General features: G+C 35.3%; 6 protein-coding genes, 1 long non-coding RNA gene and 1 pseudogene across 23 annotated transcripts; 4 read left to right on the forward strand and 4 right to left on the reverse strand.

Annotated features, from left to right (window-relative positions):
- Positions 1 to 1,946: 1,946 nt before the first annotated feature.
- Positions 1,947 to 3,348, forward strand: LOC104764598 (MATH domain and coiled-coil domain-containing protein At2g42470-like). The gene is made up of 3 exons (XM_010488157.3): positions 1,947 to 2,129; positions 2,324 to 2,687; positions 2,774 to 3,348. The coding sequence occupies exons 1-3, from the start codon at positions 2,014 to 2,016 to the stop codon at positions 3,155 to 3,157; spliced, it is 864 nt and encodes a 287-aa protein (XP_010486459.2). The 5' UTR covers positions 1,947 to 2,013; the 3' UTR covers positions 3,158 to 3,348.
- On the reverse strand, positions 3,277 to 6,177 carry LOC147920110 (uncharacterized). Of its 14 annotated transcripts, none has more exons than XR_015590671.1 (10): positions 6,035 to 6,177; positions 5,809 to 5,868; positions 5,630 to 5,708; positions 5,451 to 5,523; positions 5,161 to 5,376; positions 4,949 to 5,072; positions 4,206 to 4,324; positions 3,834 to 4,033; positions 3,635 to 3,736; positions 3,277 to 3,524 (listed from the first exon to the last, which is right to left on the reverse strand). XR_015590671.1 is itself a non-coding variant. In XM_087500827.1 (10 exons), the coding sequence occupies exons 8-10, from the start codon at positions 3,927 to 3,929 to the stop codon at positions 3,406 to 3,408; spliced, it is 306 nt and encodes a 101-aa protein (XP_087356953.1). In that variant the 5' UTR covers positions 3,930 to 4,033; positions 4,206 to 4,324; positions 4,949 to 5,072; positions 5,161 to 5,376; positions 5,451 to 5,523; positions 5,630 to 5,708; positions 5,809 to 5,868; positions 6,035 to 6,177; the 3' UTR covers positions 3,277 to 3,405. The 14 variants fall into 14 exon arrangements, 2 of the variants coding, with proteins under 2 accessions (XP_087356953.1, XP_087356954.1); XR_015590674.1 differs by having other exon boundaries at positions 3,277 to 3,548; XR_015590667.1 differs by having other exon boundaries at positions 3,630 to 3,736.
- Positions 5,990 to 7,620, forward strand: LOC147920111 (uncharacterized). Its single transcript, XR_015590677.1, has 2 exons — positions 5,990 to 6,514; positions 6,904 to 7,620. It is a non-coding gene; the product is annotated as an uncharacterized LOC147920111 (long non-coding RNA).
- A 255-nt stretch (positions 7,621 to 7,875) lies between these two features.
- Positions 7,876 to 9,396, forward strand: LOC104764600 (lectin-like). The gene has a single exon (XM_010488159.3). The coding sequence runs from the start codon at positions 8,180 to 8,182 to the stop codon at positions 9,194 to 9,196; it is 1,017 nt and encodes a 338-aa protein (XP_010486461.1). The 5' UTR covers positions 7,876 to 8,179; the 3' UTR covers positions 9,197 to 9,396.
- Positions 9,397 to 9,929: 533 nt separating this feature from the next.
- Positions 9,930 to 14,196, reverse strand: LOC104764601 (pentatricopeptide repeat-containing protein At3g09040, mitochondrial). Of its 3 annotated transcripts, XM_087500830.1 has the most exons (4): positions 13,929 to 14,196; positions 10,439 to 13,784; positions 10,253 to 10,353; positions 9,930 to 10,164 (listed from the first exon to the last, which is right to left on the reverse strand). In XM_087500830.1, exon 2 carries the CDS (start codon positions 13,737 to 13,739, stop codon positions 10,650 to 10,652), a length of 3,090 nt encoding a protein of 1,029 aa, XP_087356956.1. In that variant the 5' UTR covers positions 13,740 to 13,784; positions 13,929 to 14,196; the 3' UTR covers positions 9,930 to 10,164; positions 10,253 to 10,353; positions 10,439 to 10,649. The 3 variants fall into 3 exon arrangements, with proteins under 3 accessions (XP_087356956.1, XP_087356957.1, XP_087356958.1); XM_087500831.1 differs by having other exon boundaries at positions 10,253 to 13,784; positions 13,929 to 14,075; XM_087500832.1 differs by lacking the exon at positions 13,929 to 14,196 and having other exon boundaries at positions 10,439 to 13,893.
- A 271-nt stretch (positions 14,197 to 14,467) lies between these two features.
- On the reverse strand, positions 14,468 to 15,579 carry LOC109130774 (putative F-box/kelch-repeat protein At3g22730; annotated as a pseudogene).
- Positions 15,580 to 18,674: 3,095 nt separating this feature from the next.
- On the reverse strand, positions 18,675 to 22,528 carry LOC104764602 (uncharacterized). Of its 2 annotated transcripts, XM_010488163.3 has the most exons (4): positions 20,168 to 22,528; positions 19,746 to 19,861; positions 19,332 to 19,533; positions 18,675 to 19,192 (listed from the first exon to the last, which is right to left on the reverse strand). In XM_010488163.3, the coding sequence occupies exon 1, from the start codon at positions 22,386 to 22,388 to the stop codon at positions 20,325 to 20,327; it is 2,064 nt and encodes a 687-aa protein (XP_010486465.1). In that variant the 5' UTR covers positions 22,389 to 22,528; the 3' UTR covers positions 18,675 to 19,192; positions 19,332 to 19,533; positions 19,746 to 19,861; positions 20,168 to 20,324. The 2 variants fall into 2 exon arrangements, with proteins under 2 accessions (XP_010486465.1, XP_087356959.1); XM_087500833.1 differs by having other exon boundaries at positions 19,332 to 19,861.
- Positions 18,726 to 20,152, forward strand: LOC104764603 (uncharacterized). The gene is made up of 2 exons (XM_010488165.3): positions 18,726 to 19,213; positions 19,491 to 20,152. The coding sequence occupies exons 1-2, from the start codon at positions 18,866 to 18,868 to the stop codon at positions 19,920 to 19,922; spliced, it is 780 nt and encodes a 259-aa protein (XP_010486467.1). The 5' UTR covers positions 18,726 to 18,865; the 3' UTR covers positions 19,923 to 20,152.
- Positions 22,529 to 25,181: the final 2,653 nt, after the last annotated feature.

A 25,181-nucleotide genomic window follows, 5' to 3' on the forward strand; every position in this document is an offset into this window, starting at 1 on the left:
TCCAAAAATAAGAAATAAAAAAACACTCCTATACAATGTTTAATGCTCACTTCTCTTAACAATACATCAAAAGATCAAAGAGAGTAGGAGCACTATATATATATATATATATATATATATATATATATATATTCGATCCTCCGACTTCAGAGCAATTGTTGTGAACTGATAAGTGCAAAAAAAAAAAAAAAAAAGTCTCATGAACACAGATCAAATGTCTAGAAAAGAACAAAGCATTCACACGTGTCATCATCATTTGTCAGTTGCGTCGTCTATGTCGCTTATATATGTCTCCACCAGAAGAAAGAGGCTGATGTAAAGGTAAAGCGAATATATCTAACCTCAAGATGGGACACAAACAAGAGGAAATCAGATACTAAAGAGTAAAGATCCCAAACAAAGTGTTGGGACACAGATCAGAAGAAAGCCTTGTATTTCTTGGCTAGCTAGATGAAAACTTGGTCCACATCACCCAAAAGGCAAAAGAAACGTGGTCGTCTGTGTATGCACTTTGAGTTTCACTACCTATGTATCTGATTTTGTGAACTGATGTGGTGATCTTCAGCTCTGTGCGAAATCAACTACGGTCGAGAAGCTCCCCACCATTAGTGTTTCCCCGTTGTTACACACATTCAAGAGAAGCTCGTTTCGTTCCACAATATCAGGATTGACGATGACATCATCTTTCACCAAATCAGAAAAATCTTCAAGGAACATCTTGATTTTTCCTAAATATATATGTGTGTGTGTTTCTGTCCCGGTCCACATCGATCGATCCAGCTACATTCAGGTACCTTCTTGACTCCTCGATCTGTCTCTCAAAGCTTTGGCCGGCCTCTTCCCAACGTCCCCGTGAGGCATATATATTCGAAAAAAGAACATAAGGTGACGAGTTTTCTGGTTGCAATATTGCAATGAGCTTCTCAGCAGCAATTTCTCCTCTAATGTCTCATCTCGATGAATCGGAGACCCAAAAATAAACTAAAGAGAGAAGCTTAAAAATGGGATATTTTGAAGACTATTTATGGGCCGGGTTGCGTGTGTGTTACTGTTAATATGACTTATGGACTTAATAAGACATTGGTGTGAAAATGTAAAGAGGTAATAACGAGGGTTTAGTACTTTAACAACTTTACTAAAAATTGTGACTTGTAACTCAATTTTCTACTCTATATAATTGTACAGTATAATAGTATTCTAAATAATTACTTTATATGCTCTTTATCCATTCATATAACCTTAAAACCAACTCTTAACACTAGCTGTGACAAACTTATGTACAAGACATTATGTTCTTAATATTTGTCTCTTTTCCATACACAGAAAAAAAAAAGGTTAAAATAATATTTCTATTGTATATAAATTATCAGATAGTCTACTATACATAACCTTGAAATTAAAGCGTTGTTGAATGGAGAACGATGCAAAGAAAAACCTAAGTATAGTAAGTTTACAATATAAATCTTGATCCAAATATGCAATAGAAAAGAAAACCTTATTAAGTTGAGAATGTTGACGAGGCACTTCAAAGAATTCATGTACAAATTAGCAGCTAAAAAAAAAAAAAAAAATTAGCAGCTAACAATAACTCGTAACTTAATTAGCACTTCATTGGTTTCATAGATCAAGAAAAAGAAAAACATTAATTTCCATGGATAATGATATCATCGATCAGATAGCGTAAATTGGATTAACCTCGGATAAAGTCATCTATGTTTTTCTTTTTCTTTTTGGAGAAATTGATCTCCAAAATGTGAAAACGGTACAATTCCGGTTTAATCCCTGGTTTACTATATAACAGAAATTTATTGGGTTAATAATAATCATTATGTAAAGTGTTGGTTTGGTGTGGGCTTTTAACTCCTGTTACACGCGATAAGGGTTACAAGAGGTTCCTTATTTCAGTTGGATTACGATTCTGAAAAGCTTTTCATATATAATAAGATCATACGATGCATATGGGTGTATAGTTTTTGTGAGTCTTTGGCTAGAAACCCTAAAGAATCAGAGGATATGGTGGAGGATCAAAAGGAAACGACGAGTTTCACGTTTGAGATAGATAACTTCTGGGAGAAGGAAGCTGATGTGATACGGTCTCCTATATTCTCCAGCGGTGGTGGCTGCGAATGGTAAACCTATACACGATCTTTAACATGTGTTCTTTTTTCTTCTTCTTGCAACTCATCGTCGATCGTACGTATACATGCGACAATTTTATAAATAACTCGTATCGTATCTGTTATTGATTAGGTATGCAAACCCTAAAATTAAGCAGCTAGCGTTTAGTTATTAATCTGTTTTTTTCTTTTTTCTTTCTTAAAAGGTATGTTGACGTTTATCCCAAAGGATACGGTGCTGTTAAAGATCACTTGTCTGTGCACTTCGGCGTTGCGACTCCTGAATCACTCAGACTTGGATGGAAAAGACGAGCTAATATTTCACTCGTTCTGTTAAATCAATCAGGCAAAGAGCTCTACAGATCGCCTAAATACTGCTATTTTTTCTGCGCTCAGCTGCTAAAGTGGGGTTATTCAAGGGTTTCCACTCATAAGAAGCTTAAAGAAGAAGGGCTTCTGGAGAATAACAACAAACTGATCGTTCAAGTCGAAATAAAAGTAGTTGAGGAAGGGGATATAACTGGGAACGAGATGTTAGATGTCCGTGGTTTCCAAGTTCTTTACTCTCAGGTACCCTTGTTTCTTCTGCTTTTTGTTGATGATGATTCCCCTTTTTTGATTATTAACATCTAACATCTTTCTCTCGTTGACCGCAGGTTACTTCAGCGACTCACCTTCTCCAGGATCACCCGGACATTGCAGTAAATTTCATACCAAAGATCCCATTGGTGAAAACAGCGTACATGAGTGCCCTCCTTGGTCTTGTCGAGACACTGAACAAGCCTCCAGAAAGCTTCACCGAGACTGAGCTAAATAAAGCTAAGAGGGAGTTGAATGAGCTAACAAGAGCGGGGTTTAAGCTAGACTGGTTGGGTACAAAGCTTGATGAGCTTTCTTTTGATGACAAGGATCAGAAAGCAAATGCTGACGATGGGGATTCACTAGTGGAGGAATTGTTCAAGGTTGTTGTTCACTCTTGGAATGATTGGAAAGTAAGAGTGGGATTCTCTCATCTTCTTCATAGTGAGAAAATCGACTAAAACACGCACATTTTCTTTTTGTTTGTTTTCTTTTATCAATGAAGATGAAGTTCAAGTTGTTTTCTCAATCTGGAACTGAAGCTGTTAGTTTTAACATGTAATATTCAAAATAATCATCATGACACAGGAATGGTTATTTTTTTTTACTTTGACAATCACTAGAGGTTATACAGTTGTGATTATTTGAGTAACTATTAGCACAGATGTGTAATTTCGTTCCAAATAACTAATACTGAGATTACTAACGTTTATTGACCCCTGAAGCTTTGGACTCCAATTCGTCTCTGGATTAGGTAGGAAACGAGCTGCTTTGGAAGTGGAAGGTTCTCTGCCTTGCTCAGCAAACAGTGTGACACGAAAAACCAACCTGTCCAAACACAAGATGGCATATCTGAAAAAAGATTCCAGCTTTGAATATAAAATCAGTTTACACAACAATTAATTCATAGAAAGCGCGCTAGCTGTATCATACCATACCCTTGCTGCTGCACCGCATATGTTCACCAATGCCTTCAAGTATATGCCCTGGCCATCGCGTGCATAGCTTATATAGCCCGTAACTCAGAAGCTGACAAAAGCCTGAAAATTTAAATATGCACCAACAAAAAAATTGTCTAAATGCAAGACCACAATAAGCTATGAAACATGACACCGAATAAAGAGTATAGGAGAAGACCTCTAGAACTTTGGGTGCAAATCCTTCTGTTGTCTTGGCAGGTTCTTTTGATGCAGAGCTCGGTCCATCCTCGGATGCTACTTCTTTGTTCACCATTATTCATACCATTCTGTCTAGAAGTTTCTTCCTTGGAAGCTTCAGAAGAATCCTTCTAAGATGACTTAGCCTCATGCTCTTGCTTGCGTTTCGATAGCAATTCCCTGATGACAACAATAGACATGTCTATGTTACTCACCTAATCTTCATTCAATCTAGACATAGAGCAAAGAGTTCATGTTCACGCTCAGATCTTAAACAGCCACATCATTGTTGAAACCACGACATAGCTACTTGAAATAGCAAACTCAAGGAAAATTTTCGGAGCAATTTAACTTTGACTCTGGCAAACAATCATATTCCATCAAAATCTATGATACTTTGTCTCCTCAGCTCAAGATCACACTTCCGGGCGTCTTCAGGCAATTGCGCCTTTATAGGAACTGATTCTTTACCTACAGCACAATAACATCACCACCACCCACACAAAAACTGCCAGAAACAAAATTATGTATGAGGAAACTGCCAGAAACACCTTAAATTATAAAAATTTAAATTTTAATTTAAAATTGTTGGATACGGGTTCAACTGTCCACTCCAGCAACTCTCTTGAGTTGCTCAAATATAAACTAATCATATAATTAATACTAAACTAATTAAAGCAACCCACTTAGAACTTAACAAAATTATCCTTCCACTAGAGAAACCTTCATTAAAATAATTATTTTTTAAATTATTGTTTATTAATATTGAAATTTTAATAATTTAAAATAATAAAACACTTATAAAACATTTAAAAGAGAAACAAAAATATTTTACAGAATTTGGAAATCAGAACCAAAATATTTTAAATAACAAAAATCAGAACCAAACATAAACATAACAAAAATCATGACTATGATCTGTTCATAGAGGAGTCGACCTGATGTATCAAAAGAACATAATTAGAACCATCTCAAGTGCACTGAAATTTGCATAACACAAGAATGGGCCATCACAATCATCACAGTTATATATGTAACAGCTTTTATAAAAATAGGAGTTGAAATACGACAACTCAGATGAGATTCTCCACTTACAATATAACACCAAGAGACCACAAGTCGGCAGTGTGATTGTATGGCTGTTCTCTCACAAGCTCTGGCGCCATGTACAGAGGAGTGCCTGATGTAGATCTCCAAACGTGTTTACAAGCCCTTGGACCTGGAAAACAGAAAACTGATTATTGTAAACCAAATGACAAGTATAGCATATGGGTAACGGTAAAAGCTGTGTAGTTAGAGGTACTAACTTCCCCATCGCCATGGCCATCTGACCCATTGTAGCTAGCAACATTCCCTGATAAACTTGAACCAAGAGTGCCACTCGATAAAGTATCAGCGAGTGATTGTTGTAAGTTCTCCATCCCTTGAGACAAAGCATCTTCTGCTTGTTGAGAAGACTGTTGCAAGTTATTTATGTCTAATGATTGTTGTTCTATCAATGGCTCCAACTGATTCGCTATAAGCTGGTAAAGACAAATCATCAGGAAGAGACCGGATAAACTGAAACAGATTGGTCTGTTTATGCTTTAATCATTACCTTGAGAAGTTCTGATGAACGGAAACCGCCAAGCCACAAGAAACATCTCTCAGCTCTGGTGTTTTCCACATCCCTGACAATAAATGGAAGACATCGTTCTCAGCTGACAATTATGAGAAACTATTTATGTATGTAGAGTAGCATATATCCACAAAAACAAAGCAGAACACAATTAAAACCTGTTGCCTTGCTCTTTGCAGCTCCTGCTCAAGTTGTGTTAGCTTCAATTGACTGTTCTCTAGCTGCTGGAACATATGCCTAAAAGTGCGGTGACCAAGGGATATCTTAGAGTTTGCAAATAGCTACGCTTGTGGAATACATGAAAGAACTGAAACAATGAGCATAAATCTAAGTATACCTTCTTCCTCAACCTGCTTTTCCTTGCAGCCTCACGGTTTTGAGCGAGCCTACGAAGCGTCTGTTGATTACAACAACAAGAATAACATAACTGAAAGGCTCAATTACAGGAAAAAAAAAACACTCTTTGAACTGAAACACTCAGCATAAATACTGTTTTATTTCAAAACTTTTGGCCATTTAATGAGCATAGGGAAGCAAATATCTTGCAAGTTTTACAAGCTAACCTTACAGATTGAGGACGGCGTCTTCATCTTCCTCGCCGGTAGTGACAGGAACCACCTCAAGCCTACCGATCGGAGCATCTTCCTCGTCTCTGTGCTCGTGCTCCGGTTCGTTGGTCGCCACAGTTATCTCACATGTTTATGCCGGAAAAGGCAATCGGTTGAAATCAATGAAAACTGAAGAGGAATCAGTGAATCTGGATTCACCGTTTCATTGAGAGAGGAAAGAGAGATCGTCGGGAAAAAAAAAAATTGTATTTTATATTTAATCAGTATCCAACCAAAATATTTGGTTTGCCACATATCGTTTCTTTAGGGCTGCTTCCGCTCCTTCTCATAGCAACGATTCTCAGCTAAATGGGCTAATTTTTTTTTTTTTTTTTTCATTTATTATTTTTATGAAGAGAAATTGGTTGAGCAACCCAATTAGAACACCAGAGAGTGAAGTAGCTTCCGCTCCTTCCTTTCAAGTAATGAAGCCAGGTAATTCATCTAGATGCTCCTAAATGTTTTTTTTTTTTGTTTTTAAAGTGTATTTATGTCAATGTGTATGTTGTGAAGTAGCTTTTTGATTTGGGAATCAATTTAGTTTGAAGTAGGTTTTTGCTGTGATTCATCTGCTCCTGAATGTTATCTTTTTTTATTGTGTTGTTTGATCAATGTATTGAGTGATCAGGTTGTTTGTTTGTGTTTGTATTTGATCACGGCTATGTTTCTATGTTTATATAAATGGTGTCTTGAATCGGATCAATGAATACTTTCTAAGATAGCTGGTTTGTTTATGTTTGGCAGATTCTAGTTCTTTACTATCTTGATGAAACCCAAAACTGGGGATTTGATGTTAACGACCTTCGAGTTATTTTTACTTACAGGTGCAAAGCGGAAGTTCTCTGGTGGCTTTGATATATCTGGTTTTGGTGAAATATAGAAGGGGGCGAGTATGTTACACTATCTTGTTTGCTATCTTTGGTGATTTTACCAATGTCTGTTATCTTTGGCGATAACTATCCGGTTGTGAGTCGGAGCGAGAACCAGTTGGTGTCCAGTAAAACACCGACTCCAATAAGGAGAGGGTTAGAGGAGCGGCGGCGGCTGCTGAAGAGGACGTGGTGGATCCATTGGCCGATGGCGGAGGAATCCGGCGTCACCGTGACGATGATCTCGTCTCCGCAGAAATCGACAGAGAACTTTTCCTGAGTAGCGTAACTTCGGATTGTTCTGATGCTTGGAGCCATTGATTTTACATTAACTTTCTTCAAGGAGAGATTATGAATAAAAACGATTTTGCTCTCTGTTTGACGTACGCGTCGCTGGTATTAGTACTGGTTGGAGGTAGATCTTATGCTTTGTTCATTGTCAAGTTCTTATTGTTTAGAGTGTGTTTAGAGTGTATTTTGTTTAAAGTGTGTGTCAAGACACAAGTTTTAAAAAATTTGAATTTTTTACACTCATTAGGTGTTTTTACCATTGGAGTGTCAAAATTAATAAACATGTATAAGTATCTAACGTTTGAGAGTTTGATTTTTTTCAATTATAAATATAGTTGGATCCCATTATTTGGATCCAACCATTGGTGATGCTCTTCACAACAGAAAGAATCAAGAAGAATGTGTCACAACTTTTTGAGTATACCAAAAACTAATTATCTATACATCAGAGTGTATCATCAAACATAAAACAAATTGTATTAAGCAAATCTTTTCATATATAATTCAGACGGACTATAGATGTGATAAGTACTCTCTTATGATTAATGGAGCTAAACAAGAGAAAATGTTGAATAAAAAATCAGAATATATCACCAAAATGCATATAAACGACAACAACTCGAACACCCCCACTAACTCACTAAAGACAGAGAGAGAGAAAGAGGGAAAGTGAGAGAACGAATCAACATCTCTGCTTTCTCCAGAAGATGATATTACTTTTGGGTCAATTTAGCTTTATAACGTCTTCCTCCTTCCTTCACATAAAACAAGAACACCACAACACAAAATAAAAATATTACTCTTCTTCTTGGAAAAAGGTGGAATTCATTCTTGAATCCTAGAAAATTCCATTTAGAAGGAGAGGAGAGAGAGAGATAGAGACATACTAGCTCATCTCTATAGCCATTAAAATAAATCAGAGAGTTCAAGTTTTTAAGCTATGGCGATGTTCAAAACCTTATCCTTTATGTTCCTTTTATGCTTTGAGATACTACATGGAACCATGTCTGCAGATGTGAATTCCACCTTTTCTTTCAATGGGTTTGTAAAATCTCCGAGCTTTGACAAGACTGTTGCTCTGTTCGGAGATTCGAAGCTGGTCAATGACAGTTCTTCGATTCAGCTGACTGACTCAGTGAGTGGAAGTGTGGGACGAGTCTTTTACAGGCAACCCATCAATCTTTTCCAAGGTAAAGAGAGGACTTCGAGATCTTTCTCGACTCACTTCTCGTTTTCTTCCATGTCCAGTGAGATTGGTGATGATGTCTTGGCTTTTCTTATGGTTCCAACTAGTTTCGATCTTAGTCTGTTTGGTAAGAGGGATAACAATTCCTCTGCTTTAGGGTTTCTATCACATTATGCAAAGAACGAGACAGTTGTTGCTGTTGAGTTTGATATCTCCGAGAGTGGAAACTATGCAAGAATCTTAATTGGTAGACCTGAATCTGCCCAAATTAGAAACCTTTCGTTTGTGGGTGACTTGATGATGAACAATGGAGAGGCTTTGAGCTGTATGATTGATTACGAGGCAAGTTCTAAGAGAATGATGGTTCGATTCAGAAAATCTGGTTCGATAAAGCTGTTTGATCCGTTCTTCTCTTTCTCGGTAGACTTGGCCAAGCTATGGGAAGATGGTCAAGTCACTGTGGGTTTAAGCTCTGCCAATGGGAACTCTTCCAAGGCACATTTTCTCCATTCATGGAGCTTTGAGATAAGGCATCCTCCTCCTATGTGGATGCATTCAGAGCCACTTGAACCGAATGAAGTTTCCACGGAGGAGAAAGAGGGTCGAGAGGGAAGTGAGTGTATATGGAAAATGCTTGGTGCTTTGGTTTTGGGTGCAGCTTGTGGATCTTTAGGAGCAATATTGGCTTTGTATCTCTGGAAGATATGCCGTGTTAGGCGGTCAATGGCGGTGGTTCCAGAGGAATGTGCTATTGAACAAGGCAAGAAGTAGTCACTAGTTTGGTTTTGAAAAGTTTTCCTGTGTTGTGGTGTAAATGTAGGATCTATAAACTGTAGTATCCTTCTGTTTGTCAAAAAAAACTGTAGTATCGACTTTTAATATGTAAAATCTAAACTGTGAGAGATGTAAGCTTATTGATATGTTGCAAAATTAACTTAGTTGTTGATGTTGTTCTTGATCCATTTGGATTATGAGTTGTGCATTTATCATCTTTTCTGTTTCTGGATTGCAATGAAGAATTAGGACCAACTTTGTCTTCTTCTCACTTTGATGTTTATTGAAACATAGCAATGTGAACTGAGTACAAAAAAAGTCTCGTGAACACAGATCAAATGTCTAGAAAACAACCCAGCATTCACATGTGTCATCAGTTGTCACTTGTCAGTTGCTTCTATGTCGCTAATATGTCTCCACCAGAAGAAAGAGACTGATGTATATAGCTAATCTAACCTCAGCATGGGACACAAACAAGACGAAAGCAGATACTAAAAATCCAAACAAAGTGTTGAAGCTCTGTATCTGTCACTGTGGAGTAGTTTACTCTAAACATATACTTATCATCTGCTTTCTGCTTTTGGTCAAATGCCATTAATGAGTTTGATTTACACATGATTTCTGATTTGTAAGTTGAAACTACTGGCTGTGAGGAAGTAAGAGAATCTGTTTATATGTGAATGAATATGAACCTTGGTTTATGGTTGAACACTCAACTATGATGATTCGCTTTTATATATCCAACAGAATGATTCTTTCTTAATAAGCTTTGGTTTTTATGGTTAAAACATTCAACATAGACGGGAGAGGTTGAGTTTCAGACAAACATAGATTAAAGCTATAGAAGAAGTTCGCCAATAAGTTGCCATGTTGAATACTTGAATCCCAAGGTTAGATTTCAAAAGACCTCTTCGTTTGTCACTCACGCTAATGGAAATAATCATCAACACACCATGTCCACGATCCTGCCAACAATAAACAACACTGTATTGATACAGATACAATGTCTTTTCAAACATGCATAATTTTACAAAGGAAATTAAATTTTATCACCTTTTGTGCTCGCCATGTCAAGTATTTGTACTGTGATTCACAGTTGGCTCTCACCTAAAATGGATCCTTCTGCTCCTTCACTCGGATTGTCCATCTCAAGCCTTACATGCGGGAAAGAAAACTGATAAATTCTTAGTCATATTTCCTGTAAAACCTTGAGCTTTGGCAGCACGCAAACCCAGTTACCTGATAGTACTCGAGGAACACAGAGAATAAGCCTTGTTTTTCTTGGCTAGATGAAAACTTGGTCCCCATCACCAAAAGGCAAAAGCAACATGGTCGTCTGTGTATGCAATATGAGTTCCTACCTTTGTATCTGATTTTGTGAACTGATGTGGTGATCTTAAGCTCTGTACAAACAATCGAGAAGCTTCCCACCATTAGTGTTTCCCTGTTTTTACACACAATCAAGAGAAGCTCGTTCCACGGTATCAGGATTGACGATGACATCATCTTTCACCAAATCATAAAGATCTTCAAGGAACATCTCGATTTTTCCTATATCAGGATGAGATTTATCTCCTGCAGCAAAAATATGTGTTTTCTGTCCCACATCAATCCAGCTACATCCAGGTACCTTCTTGACTCCTATGTCTCTCATGGCTTTCCTTAAAGCATTGGCCTTTTCCCAACGCCCCTGTGAGGCATATATATTCGAAAGAAGAACATAAGCTGACGAGTTTTGTGGTTCTAATGCAATGAGCTTCTCAGCAGCAATTTGTCCTCTAATGTCATCTCCATGAATCCTACATGCACCAAGAAGAGATGACCATAGTCTGGCATCTGGTTTCAGGTTTTGTGCTTCTATGAAGTCATCAGCTTCTTGAAGGTATCCCCATCTCCCAAGAAGATCAACCATACAAGCTACGTGATCTACACGCGCTTCAAGACCATATTGACCAATCATCATCTCAAAAATCTTCTGTCCTTCTGTTACTTTCCCTGCATGGCTACAGGCTGTAAGAACACCTAGGAAAGTGATTTCATCTGGCATGATATGGGATTGTCTCATGGAATCAAAGATTTTCAGGGCATCTTCAGCATAACCATTTTTCGCACATCCATTGATCAAGGAGTTCCATGGGACAACGTTGCTTCTACGCCTCATTTCAAAGAAAACTTGTGACGAGCTTTTCATGTCCCCGCATTTAGCATACATGTCTATTAGGGTGTTAGAAGTCAACTCGTCCAAGTCATGGGCCAAGTGAAAGATAAGAGAATGGATAGCTCTACCTTCTCTTAAAGAGGAAAGGACGGAACACACTCGAAGAACAGTGACAAATGTTGCCTGGTCAGGTAGAGCACCATCATGACGCATTTCTTTGTAGAACTTCAAAGCCTCCTCATAGAATCCATTCTGACTGTGGCCTGACATCATTCCCGTCCAAAGAACAATACTCTTAGGGCTTGGTAACTCTGAGAAGAGAGCACAAGCCTCTGCCATTCTACTTGAATTCATGTACATGCCCAAAAGGGAAATCCCTAGATATTCACCTTCAGATGAGAACCCCCTCTTTATAATCTGACCATGAAACTGCGTTCCTAGAGTAAAAATTTCTGGTTTATGACAAGCTTCAACAATGGTGGCAAATGTGATTTCAGATGGGTTAACACCTCTGGCCAGCATTTCTTGAAAGAGAACTACAGATTCTTTTAAGTTGTTCTGAGAATAACCTGCAATCAGAGCATTCATTGACACAACGCTCCACTCAGGCATAGAAGAGAAAAATTTACGTGCATCTTCAATGATTCCACACTTGGAATACATGTCAATGAGCGAGCTGCCAGTATGAAGATCTCTGTCTAAGCCACATTTGACAGAGAGGCAGTGAACCTGTTTCCCTTGATCAAGACCATGGACATTTGTACATGCCTTAAGTGTGCTAGCCAAACATGCTCCATCAGACACTATACCACACGAATTCATCCTCTTGAACAAACCAAAAGCTTCACTTTCATTTTCATCTTGGACATAACTTCCAATTATTGTGTTCCAGGATACGTTATCACGATCACACATACGCTCAAAAATTTGCCTTGCATCTTCAAGAGCTCCGCATTTTGCATACATATCTACTAATGCGTTTCCTACAAATAAGTTTTCTGTTAACTTCTTCTTGATGATGACCGAGTGAAACTGGCTTCCCATTACTAGATCATGCGATGCAGCACAAGTGCTTAAAAGGCTTGTAAAGGTAAAATCGTCAATGTTATAACCAGAAGATTTCATATCCATAAAAAGTGCCATAACCTTGTGGGCTTCGCCGTTATGTGCATAACCCCTGATCATCGCGTTCCACAAGACGTCATTTCTTTCCTCCAAAGCTTCAAATACTTTTGCAGCAGCTTCCATTTTCTCACATTTGGAGTACATGCTAACCAAAGAACTGCCAACATATATATTGGAGGCAAGGCCTTGTTTAATAGCCTCTGCATGAACTACCAAACCTAAATCAAGATTTGCTACAATTCCGATGGCACTCAAAACACTTCCTAAGGTAGAACGGGTGGATTTAACACCAGACTTCCGCATATTGAGAAAGTATCCAATAGCCACAGTCTCACATCCTCTTTTCCCATGACCTGAAATCATTACATTCCACGCAACCACATCTGGGTTTGGCATCTCCCCAAACAATACACGTGCATCCTTTAGCTTCCCCAAACTGATGTACGTATTTATAACAGTCACAAAAGCTAAATGGTCAGGCTGATGGCCTTCATCACGCATCCTTTCAAATACTCTGACGGCTTCCTCTGGCAAACCAGCCTTCACATAACCAGAAAACAAACATGTCCAGCAAACTGTATTAGGATCCACTATCCCATCAAAAACTAGTCGAGCATCACCAATAAGGCCACACTTGGCATACATATCAACTAAAGCCCCTCCACAATACGAGTTACGTTCAAGCCCCATCTTTATCATACAGCAATGAATTAGTCTACCAAACTCGACATTAGTCTCTCTGGCACAGGTTGATAAAACAATGGAAAAAGTGAATTTATTTGGAAAAATCAGATTCTCAAACAACAATACAAAACTCCTTAAGGCCTTTCTTGGCTGCCCAAGTTTGGAATACATGGATAGCATAGAGTTCCACGCCGTTACATCTTTTCCAAGGGAGTCAAAGAGCTTCTCAGCATAAGAAACTTCTGAACACTTGGCGTATAAATCCACAATGGCGTTACCTAACTTGCCTTCTGAACAGATTCCAAGTATCAAGCTTTTGGAATGGACGGCTTTCCCAGTTCTCAAGGCAAGTGCGAGTCTTTGAGGCATTCCGTCGAACACTTTGCGACTCTTGAATAATTTGCATTGGTCCAGACATATTTCCACGAGACGTTGATGTAACTGATCATGGCTGGGCATAACATGTCCATAGTAGATTTGACGACCCAAATCTTTGGAATAACTCAAACGACGTACCAAGGAGAAAAAACTGAACTTGGGCGAGGACGGCGTCAAGAGAACTCGAAAATACATGATTCAACCAAAATAAGAACTTCGCCGGAGATAGAACAGAGGTCTCTACTCCACTTAACCATGAGAAACAAAAAGCATCGAAACGAAAAGAGTAGAGTCGTCGTGAGTAAAGAATTCGAAAAGCTGTGTAGAGTCGGAAAAAAAAAAAAAAACTTTTTAGCAGGGAAAAACAAAATAAAAAGATCCAACCTTTTTCGGGTCGACCCGAAAACCCGCCTGTTTTTTGTTAAACTCTCATTAGAAGGCGCGGATATATGGTAGAGTTCTTATCTAATAGCTTTGCTGATCTGCTAATTCTTTGTGCCAAAGAGGTTTGATTAATAAATTTGTGTGTGTGTAAGTGTGACTAATCATCCATTTCACATTTCAATAGTTGTGTCATTGAACCGCTCGCTCTGGTTTGTATTTGGAAGAAACGGTCTTGAAGTCAAGGTGGATAACACCATTGGATAGAGATAAAGAGCACTCCCGGACAGTGCCATTGTGACCTCATTTCCCTGCATTACTGATTCAGTATCGTGAATTATAAATAGTTTGTCACTTTCAAAATCAGAGTTCCTCAGGTAAAAACATCATCATCCGATCAAATATATAATCTTTTTTGATTAAAAGCAAGCTAACATAAAAGAAGAAAGGAATCGTAAAAGTACCAAAAAAGTATTCATTAAATTATTAAAACAACATTGTCTTTGAAGAAATCACTTGCTTATTTTTTTAACTGACAAGTTTCATTCTTCTAGTTGGACTTGAACCAAACTTGGAACATAATTGAAAATAAATGGATACCACCACTGGAATATGTTTGTAGGTTCGATATAAGTGATTTCTGTATAAGATTCTTCGTCCTCTCTAATAATGTAAACCATGTTTCTGCCGGTCACCAAAATTCCATCACTACACAAGGTCACTTTCTTCTCCTCGACAACTGAAAAACTGAATAAATATGGAAACCATGCACCGCGGGTGGGTATATCCACTGTAAACGATTTGCTCCACTCCAACGCACCTTTAATGTCAGTATCAGTTTTATTGGTAACCCACATCGTTATTGTACTATCGCTCTGACTAACCACTGAAAGTTGTTTATCTCCAACAACTGATATAGCCATCTGACCAGCAACCAGAGGAAGGCACATAGGTTTAAATCTCTCTGCTGTAAAGTCAAAACATAGTAAGAAGTGATTGCCGTTTGCATCATAAGCAAGCCAGTAACTATTTCCCTTCAGTGAGACGCCAATATATGATAGCAGAAAGCAGTCGAGAGAGACAATATTATCAACCACCCTCCATGAATCAGAGTTAAAATCATATATATCAGACCCACTAAGTTCGTATGGTAAGTTATTGTCACGTTTCCAAAACATCAGCATTTTGTAGCTATGGCCGGATTTCGTTTTTTCGTATCCTAGAGCAAACGTAGAGCTCCACTCGTAACTGGTTTTAGGTTGGATCCACCTGGTTTCGCCCAAACACGGGTTCCAAACCACGGGTCTATTATCTTCGGTGATGCATAGCAATAAACCTTCGCAATGAACAACTAAATGTATATCGTCTTCTTCTAAAGTAGAATGAGAATCCTTTAGGCCAAGGCCACCCTTAAACTCTAGAGATGGGGAGCAATTTTGAGATCGAGGCTCATTGAAAAAATCCTATACTCCTTCAACATGAGAACCATAGACTCCTTTGGTGCTTTACTAAAGTGTTTCTTAGTAAATCTTTGGTCTTTGAATAAAGCGTTCCATTGTGTGCAAGTAGATCTTAATCGTTTTAAAGATGTGGCTGGAACCCTAGATAGTATTTCCTCTACCATATCTAAAGGAAGAATTACGGACATCATCATTTTTTTTTCCCAAGAAATAAGACAGCAACTTGTCTTATATAAAGAACAATTCCTCCTCCAAGTAGTATTTTTCATTTTTCCTTTTGTGGATTTACTTTTATACACTACTAGGACTCAGACCCCCAGCGATATCGCGCGGAAAGTATTTTATAAAAAAGTAAATAAAAGTTAGAATTTAAAATTATACATTATAAAATTATTTGAATATAATAAAATAGTTTGAATACATAAACATTAAACATAAACTGTTACTAAAAATACAACCATCAAAATGAAAACTTATAACAAAAAATATTATGTAGAATAGACGCAACTTTACAAAAAAATATTGTTTAAAGTATTATAAATATAAGGTATTTTACGAAGAATTATGGTAAAGCTACAATTAAAAAAATCATTATGACAAAGTGATCCTAACTGAGAATATTGAACTAATGGTTGTAATGAGTAAATATAATTTACAATTAAATAATTATAATTAAAAACAAAATAATATAAATTTAAATATTAAAATAGTTTTTAACGAAAAGTTACGATAAATAGACGCAACGCAACTATAAATTCTGTATTAAGTTTTATTAAACTTCTATATTGCTATAATTATTTCTAAAATTTTAGTTAGATTATAGAATAACGTTAAATATTAGATATTAATATTCAAATTATTTAGATTAAACATAAAACGGAAAATTTGTTTCAACGAATGATTTGTTAGTTATTGATGAAAAAGACAAATATATAGAAAGTTCAAAAGACATGACTATTTAAATAGACACACCTATTAGAACGAAAAGTTGTGATGGAAAAATATAAATAAAATATAATGAAAAGACACAACTCTAAAATGAACAGATACAACTGTTTGAGTTTTAAAAAAAGGAATAAAAACAATTTTCTTATAAAAAAATACTATGCATAGTCGCAACTGTTGTTCGTATTTATTCAGATAGTTATTCTTATTTTTAAATATTAAACTATTTTTTTAACAAAAAATTACGATAAAAATAGACGCAACTGTAAATTCTATATTAAGTTGTATTAAATTTCTCTATTGCTATAATCATTTCTAAAATTTTAGTTAGTTTATAGAATAACTTTGAATATTATATATTTAAATTTAATTATTTAGATTCAACATAAAATGGAAAATTTGTTTCAATGAACTTGTTAGTTACTGATGAAGAGACAAATATAAAGAGAGTTCAAAAGACATCACTATTTAAATAGACACACTTATTAGACCGAAAAGTTGTGATGAAAAGATGTAAATAAAATATAGTGAAAAGACACAACTTTACAATGAACAGATACAACCGTTTGAATAAAAATAAAAAAAATTACTATGATAAGGTGCTACGAAAAATCTCAAATGTTGTTTCTGCACTTGATTTCACCTAATAACCCATATAAACTGTTTTTAAATAGAAGACATCTTTATTACCATATTGAGAAGTCAAATTCAAAAACTCACTATATAATCCATCTAACTCTTGAAAAAAAAACTCTAGGTATTTTCATGAAATTTTTATATTTAAAATTAACTAAAAGTTGTGAATTATATTCATCATTCCAAAAATTTTTGTTCAATCAAGAATTGGAGGAATATTTTTAATTTTAAAAGAATGAATGCCAGATAACAATTTAGAAATCTGTAAAATCTGTTGATATTAAAATTTTATATTATTTTGTGTCATGGCAAAAAAAATGAAAATAGTTCAAAAAGACAAATATATCTAAATTTCAAAAAGACGAATATTCGAATAAACACAACTCTACAATGAACAGTTGCAACTTTACAAAAAAAACCGTTACAATGAACAATCGCAACTTTTTGTAAAACACATAATTTAATTTTTCTACAGATTTTTAAAAAAAATATCCAAAAAGTGGTTGAAAAAACACAATTTTTGGTGGCATTTATTCGGATTGCTATTATATATAGACATTAGATTTTTATATTTAAAATAATCTAAAAGTTGTAAATTAGATTCATCATTCCAAAAATCTTTGGTTAAATCAAGAATTGGAAGAGTTTCTTTACTTTTAAAAGAATGAATGCTAGAGAATAATTTAGAAAGTTGTAAAAACTGTTGATATTAAAATTTATATTATTTTGTGTCATGGAAAAAAATGAAAAACAGTTCAAACAGATAGATTTCAAAATATACAAATATTCGAATAATCACAACTCTACAATGAACAGTTGCAACTTTACAAAAAACCGTTACAATGAACAATCACAACTTTTTGTAAAACATACAATTTAAATTTTTTATAGATTTTTAAAAAAAAATTATCCAAAATGTACGATTGAAAAAACATAGCTTTTGGTGGTATTTATTCGGATTGGGTTTAAATATATTGAAAAGTCAAATCCAAAAACTCACTATGTAATCCGTCTAAATCTTGGAAACACACTCTAGGTATTTTCATTAAACTTTTATATTTAAAATTAACTAAAAGATGTAAATTTAATTCATCGTTCCAAATTTTTTTTGTTAAATAAAGAATTAGAGGAATTTCTTGACTTTTTAAAGAATAAATGCTAGAAAATAATTTAGAAAAATGTATAAACCGTTGAGATTGAAATTTTAGTTGATTTTGTGTCATGGCAAAAAAAATAAAAACAGTTCAAACATGCAAATATATATATATTTCAAAAGATACGAATATTCCAATCAACACAACTTTACAATGAACAGTTGTAATTTTTCATAATAACCGTTCTAATGATCCATCACGACTTTTCAGAAAATATCCAAAAGGTACGATTGAAAAAACACAACTGTTTGTCGCATTTATTCGGATTGTTATTATTATATAGATTTTTACTTTTTCATAATCATAAAATATTCATTATTTAAAAAAATTAGGAAAATAAATATTTTTGGAAAAAATCAGAGTTAAAATCACAGATTTCATTCCTATATTTTAGAAATCAAATCACGGATCAATATATTTTTTCCAAAAATTATAATATAATAATAAAAATAATTGTTATATTTGTTTTAAAAGAAAATTTTAAAGTTAAAGTCTTTATTTTGTAAGAGATTCAATCTAAAATAGTTATACATTTTATACTAACCAGATCCGAATTAAAAAGTAAGCAGATTCAAATATTCAATCTATAATAGTCTCACAAAAATAGGGTGTTTTGTGCAAATACTTTGAAACTCAATACTGGTTTTGGATAATGCGTAAACTAAAATTAAAAAAAAAAAACGAGAGGTGGTTACTCTGAAACGAGCGGAGGACCTCTTCTTCTTCTTCAGTAACATAGAAGAAGATGATGAACACACTTCATGCATTTCAGACAAACTTAACACCAAACTTCCATGTTCTTTTCAATGCCTCGAGACGTTCCTTTTCCAGACCCCAATTTCTCTGTCTCTCCAAATCGGGAGACGGAACTTCAGATTCTGATTCTGATCCCGACCCTCCAAAACCCGAAGGCGATACTCGGAGACAAGAACTCTTAGCTAGGATCGCTATGATTCAGACTTCCAAGGTCCGTTTAACTGATTTCTTGGATGAAAGATCAGAGTATCTCACCAAGTTTGCTGAAGAAGCTAATGCGGAGTTCGACAAGGTTGGAGAAGACGCTATGAAAGACCTTGACGAAGCAAGCACAAGGGTTCGTATCAGTCAGTTTTAAACGATAATATTTTGAAATCTCGTATGATATGGAAAAGATTGAAACTTTTGTCCTTCTTGCTCAACGCAGTTTTAGAACAGTAGAATGGCTTGCTTACCTTGATACTCTGATGCAACTTGTACCATAAGAATTGTCTTTTCTCTATAGATCAAACGAAGTAAAAAAAAGCTTTCAGAGATTGTGATTTGCTCGATGATCTTGCAGCAACAGAAAGATAGATAAGCTAATCTTGTGTGTTTTCCGGGTGATTGAGCAGATACTGGAGAATATCGAAAGCAAGATGCAAGCTTTTGAGGAATCTGCGGGATTGAACAGATTAGAGATAGAGGAGAACGATAATAAGTTAGCTGACTTTGAGGAGAAGATCCAAGTAGACAGGAATGAAGGATTGTTCTTTAAAAGCTTACGTGACAAAAAACCGGTGGATATGGAGCAAGCTAAAGAGGAAACTGAGAAAATACAAGAGCTTACCAAAGAAAGTGCGGGATCAAAGTCAAGAAGGAATATTTACCTCGGGTTAATTGGGATCGTGGTTCTTGCAATTGCTGATTCCTTCGTTTCTGCACCGGATTGGAGAAAAGTCGCAATTCTTGGAGCTATTCTTATCCCACTGCTCACTCAATTTGTCTACGAACAAACATTATTATCAGAAGAAGCAGATAAAGGTAAAGGAAACAAGAAGGAATGAACGAGAGACACAGAGAATTGGACTCCAATCGAAAGATATATATATATATAGCTTAATGGCATAGACCCAAAGTGGGAAACTTATAACTTTTGGTTTGATACGTCAAGCTACAGTTTTTCTTTTGCATCAACAAATATCATATCTCGATGATGTTTACTCGAATCATTCAAACCAATGTGTTTTTGATGTATGTATTCATCAGGTGATATAGCTAACTTGATTCTTATCGACTTACTGTGATTTACCTCATGTCACTTCCAGGCACGGATAGATCAGAATTTAACCTCCAAAACTGAAATCCAGGGTCAGAGCATAATACCTTCTCACTGAAAACTAGTTAAGTTGCCCCAGAATTATACAGCAATATACAACGGATTAAGCTTTGCTTTCTTATTCATCACATTAGCAATTCACGACAGCTTGAACAAGTATGTTCCAGGTGACAACAGTTGGAAAAAAACCATGGTTTCGAGCATCATCAAAGAATTCAATAGCGTACGACACTCTGTGGCACATACACAACCCTTTCAGTATAATATTGTAGGATATAATATCAGGCTGCAACCCCATCTTGTACATGTAACCCCAAATCATTGTGGCTCTGTTGCTGTCTCTAACTTTGAAGAATCCTTCCATCAAAGTGTTGTAAGTAACGAGATTTGCAATGCAATTCCAATGCTCCATATTTGCCATGACAGTCATTGCATCATCAAGTTTCCCAACAGAGCACAGGCGATGAATTAGTATGTTATGAATCCTCACATCGGGTTCTAGACCAGATTGAAGAAATTGGTGCCACAATTCAAGGGCCAAGTCGATCTTCCTGTCGTGACGAAGACCGTCCAAGAGTACACTATACGTGATCAGATCTGGTTTCCACCCGTTTTCAAGCATTTCTTTCACAAGAGTAGATGCTTCACCAAATTTCCCTGCTTTACACAAAGCATCAATAAGGATATTGTAAGATACAACAGTCGGGCGACAACCGTTGTTCCCCATCTCTCTCAACAAAACGGAAGCATCACCAAGTCTCGAGTTTCGGATCAAACCACTTATTAATGCATTACAGACATGAGAATTCAGCTCCACGCCTTGCTTACTTATCTCTTTTACCAAATTTACTGCTTCTTCTAGTCTTCTCTCTTTGCACAAACAGTCTATAACTGACGAATATGCATAAACATCAAGATTCCCACCTCTGCTCTTCACCTCTTGCATCACCCCCAAGGCTTTATTTACATAACCATTCACGCATAACCCGTGAATAAAAATACCATAAGTTGTCTCGTCATCTGCGTATCCCTTAGCAGGCATAAGCCTCCAAATCATTGTTGCTTCATCGATCTTACCATACTCCAACAACCCTTTTATCAAAATGTTATAACTCACTATGTTAACTGAATTCTTCTGCTCCATAATCCTCCATAAACCCAAACTCTCCTTAATCTTCCCACATCGACAAAACCCACCAAGCATAGTATTGTATGTAACCACATCAATAAAGGTCTTACTCTCGACCAGCTCCTTGAACACACTTTCAGCCTTATCAACATTCCCTGCCCCGCACAGCCCATGTATCAAACTGCTATACGTATATAAATCTTTATCTCTCTCATTCTCTTTCATCCTGTCCCATATCTTCAAGCAATCATCCACTCTTCCACATTTGCTCAACCCACTAATCATGATGTTGTGAGTCTTAACATTAGGATAAACAGAAGAATCCACCAACAGTTTATCCCACAGCTTCATAGCCATGCTGTGATCTCTTTCCTTAAGAGACCCATCAATTAATATATTAAAACACGTAACGTCAGGTGCTACTCCTCTCTCAGACATTTCATCGAACAGTTGCAGTGCATCATCAACTTTTCCAGCTTTCGCTAGATCGTTGATCACAGTGCTGTAACTAAACACATCAGGCTTCAACCCTTCTTTCCACATCCAATCAAGAAACCCTCTCGCTTTCTCGAACTGTTTCCTCTTACAAGACATCTTAATCAAAACGTTATACGTCTGCAGAGTTGCCGCCAAACCCGTTGTTTTGAAGTAGGCGAACAAGGACTCGACTTTATCCCATTGTTTCGCCTCTACGAACGCATTGAGCAGAGTATTATAAGATCTAACCCCAGGCTCGCACCCAAAAATCTCCACCATTCGTTGGAATACATCAAGAGCTCGGTCCGGCATGGAGTTCTTCCCGTAGGTTTTAATAACCGATAAAGCGACATCTTCGTCGCACTTGCATCCTTGTGACCTAATGAGCTCGACGATTCGACTTACATGACTAACCATCCGCGCGTCAGAGAGACGTCGGAGTATATGGTGGTAGACGACGGCGGAGTGTGCATAGTTTGGATGACGAGTCGCCGAATCGAATAGAGTAAAAGCTGCGCGCGGGTTCTTCTCCGATTTCAAGAGCTTGAGGACTTGTTTGGGTGACAGCGATTTCGGGAACACGACCATGAAAGAGTCGGGATATTATGGTAAGACACTTTTACCCGGTGGTGACTCACCAGAAGACCTGAGATTAGCAGTGAGCCAGTGACAAAACAAAAGACACAAAAAAACTAGTTTATCAATGTTGTGTGTGTTTTAACCCAAAATCAGTAAATTAAAATGTTCTCTGTTGTTATTGGGTTTTAAACTAGACCACTACACTGCTAGACAATATTTTTAATTTTAAAAATTTAAAATTTATATTATTTTATTTGTCTAAGAATTTTGTAGTGTTTTCAAGGTTTTAACCGTGTGGTATATTTATAGTCTAGTAATACATTTATCTCATGGTAAACATCTAAAAGTGTTTTAAAAAAAAAAACAATTCCACTTAACTCCCTATATGGGATTAATGTCAACCCGTCTCACCAAAATCAAAATAAGTTTTTTTATCAAGTTTAATTATGTTAATTGTTACCAAATTAGCATATTTTATAGTTTATAATTTTTCCATGTCAATATATATAGTTTATGATAATTAATAGAATTTTATTTTTTTGGTAATTCCTCAAAAAATAAAAAATAAACCAAATTATATGGGGGATTTTCAACATATTTAATGTGACATTTTATAATTGGATTTTCAGTTTAGGAAATTTATGAATGTTAATATAATTATGGATATTGTAAACTTTTGTTATGGAAAATCTGTTGTATATCATTTAAATTTGAGAGATTCTAGCATCCATAAAAATAGTTTTGGAGATTTAATGGGCTAAAACTTTAATGAGTATAGTTGTTTTTAGAAATATCGGAATGTATAGATGTTGTTAAGATTTTATGGCAATAAATGTAACAAATGTTGGTCAATTTAAGAAAGTTTAGTATTTGAGTTTCTATGCAATGTTATTTATGGAATTGTTTTAGGGGTTAATGTTGTAAAAAAAATTAAATAAGTAAAATTTAAAGGGCATAAACCAAAATGTATTTCAAAAATGTTAATATAGATTAACAAAATTAGGTAAGTAGAACCAAAACCAATAATAGCTGGTTAAAGGCGGTTTATTCCGGTTAAAGTAACAGTTTTTTTTATCTTCTTTTTATTAGATCTAGAAAGAATATTATGTTTTTGGTTTTTAAATATTTTAAATTCAATATTTGCACATCGATGCTTTTATGTATGTAGTTATATTTCAAAAATTCTTTTCATAGATCTAATTCAAATTTTTTTTTTTTTAAATATAGATTCCTTTTGAAAGTATGGTGTAAATATGTAGTAATCTGTTAATCACCATATATCTTAATATAAAAAATGTTAGTAATTAAACTATTAAATTAGTAACATCATACAATATTATCTCTTTTTGTAGTAAATTTATCATTTTTAAAAATTTGAATTTGTATGATGATTTGATAAATAATCTTGAATATAATACAAATCATGAATTATAAGTTTGTAACAGCTTATTTTTTAATTAATAAAGCAAATCTGTATCTAATATATGTAATTAAGCATAATCATAAAACAATATAAACAGTTGTTTCAAAATGTTTGGCTTATTTTATCATCATATCTATCAAGCATACTCTTTGGTAAACGGATTACTCTTTGGTAGACATTTGTAACACCTCTTTGATAATTCTTGGAAATATTGGCATTTGAATTTCCTAGAGAAGGTTGGCATTTGTGATTTCTTAAAGAAAGTTGACATTTGAATTTCTGAACTTGAAATTCTCCTTATGATTCCTTTAACCAATAGTTTTTTTTTTACAATTATTTTGGCTAATTATTATTAAGATTTTGGTTTCGTGGATTTCAATCTTTTATTAATTTTCAGAACGGACTTTATCCAAGAAATCGAGGAAGGGCATCAGCCGCAACCGAGACGACATCAGCCGATAGTTGAAAAAGAAATTTCTGATTCAGAGAGGAAAGCTCTTAATGAATTTAGGCTATTGGTGCAGAGGTATTTAGAAACAAAGTCTGCTCTCAAACGCACGATATGGGGAATCCTACTGTTGGAAGGTGACAGAAGCAGAATAGTTTTGTTGAAAGTTTTAAGAGCCAAAAAATTCAATGTTGAGAAGTCGTTGAGCCTCTTTGAGAAACTCATGAAGTGGAGAAGGAACAAAAATATCAAGATTCCCCATATATGTAATTAAGCATAATCATAAAACAATATAAACAATTCTTTCAAAATGTTTGGCTTATTTTTGATTTCAAGCTTTAAAATATATTTAAAAATACAAAATATACTTAAATATAAACAAAAATATTTATTTATTAAATATATTATTAGTTATGTACTATATGTGTCCTAGACAAAATATTGTTCTCTATCCGCCACTAATTGAATATAAGTTGCAGCAAAAGTATTGTATTAGAATGATATGCATAAATGTATTTAGTTTATGTATTTAGAATAGATATTTGGTTTACTAAGAGCGGTAAAAAAAAAACATGTACTTCTAACTCGACATTTGTAGCAATCGATTATCATCATGTCTATCAAGAATGCGTCTTGTTGTACCAAGGAGTACTCCACTTTGGCAATCATCTTTGAGAGTTTTTGGAGAAATTGGCATTCAAAATTCTTGTAGAAGGTTGGCATTTGAGATTTCTTGAAGAAAGTTGACATTTGAACTTCTGAACCTGAAATTTTCCTTATGATTTCTGAACAACTGGTATTATTCTCTTTGGAGTTTTGAATTCGAAACTTTCCTTGTAAATCAACTCTTGCTATTATTTTCTTTGAAGTTCTGAACTCGAAACTCTCTTTATGATTCTCATTAATGCTATTATTTTTCTTCAGTAATTCT

Source organism: Camelina sativa, chromosome 19, assembly GCF_030686135.1.
Source record: "Camelina sativa cultivar CO46 ecotype springtype chromosome 19, ASM3068613v1".
Taxonomy (NCBI): Eukaryota; Viridiplantae; Streptophyta; class Magnoliopsida; order Brassicales; family Brassicaceae; genus Camelina; species Camelina sativa.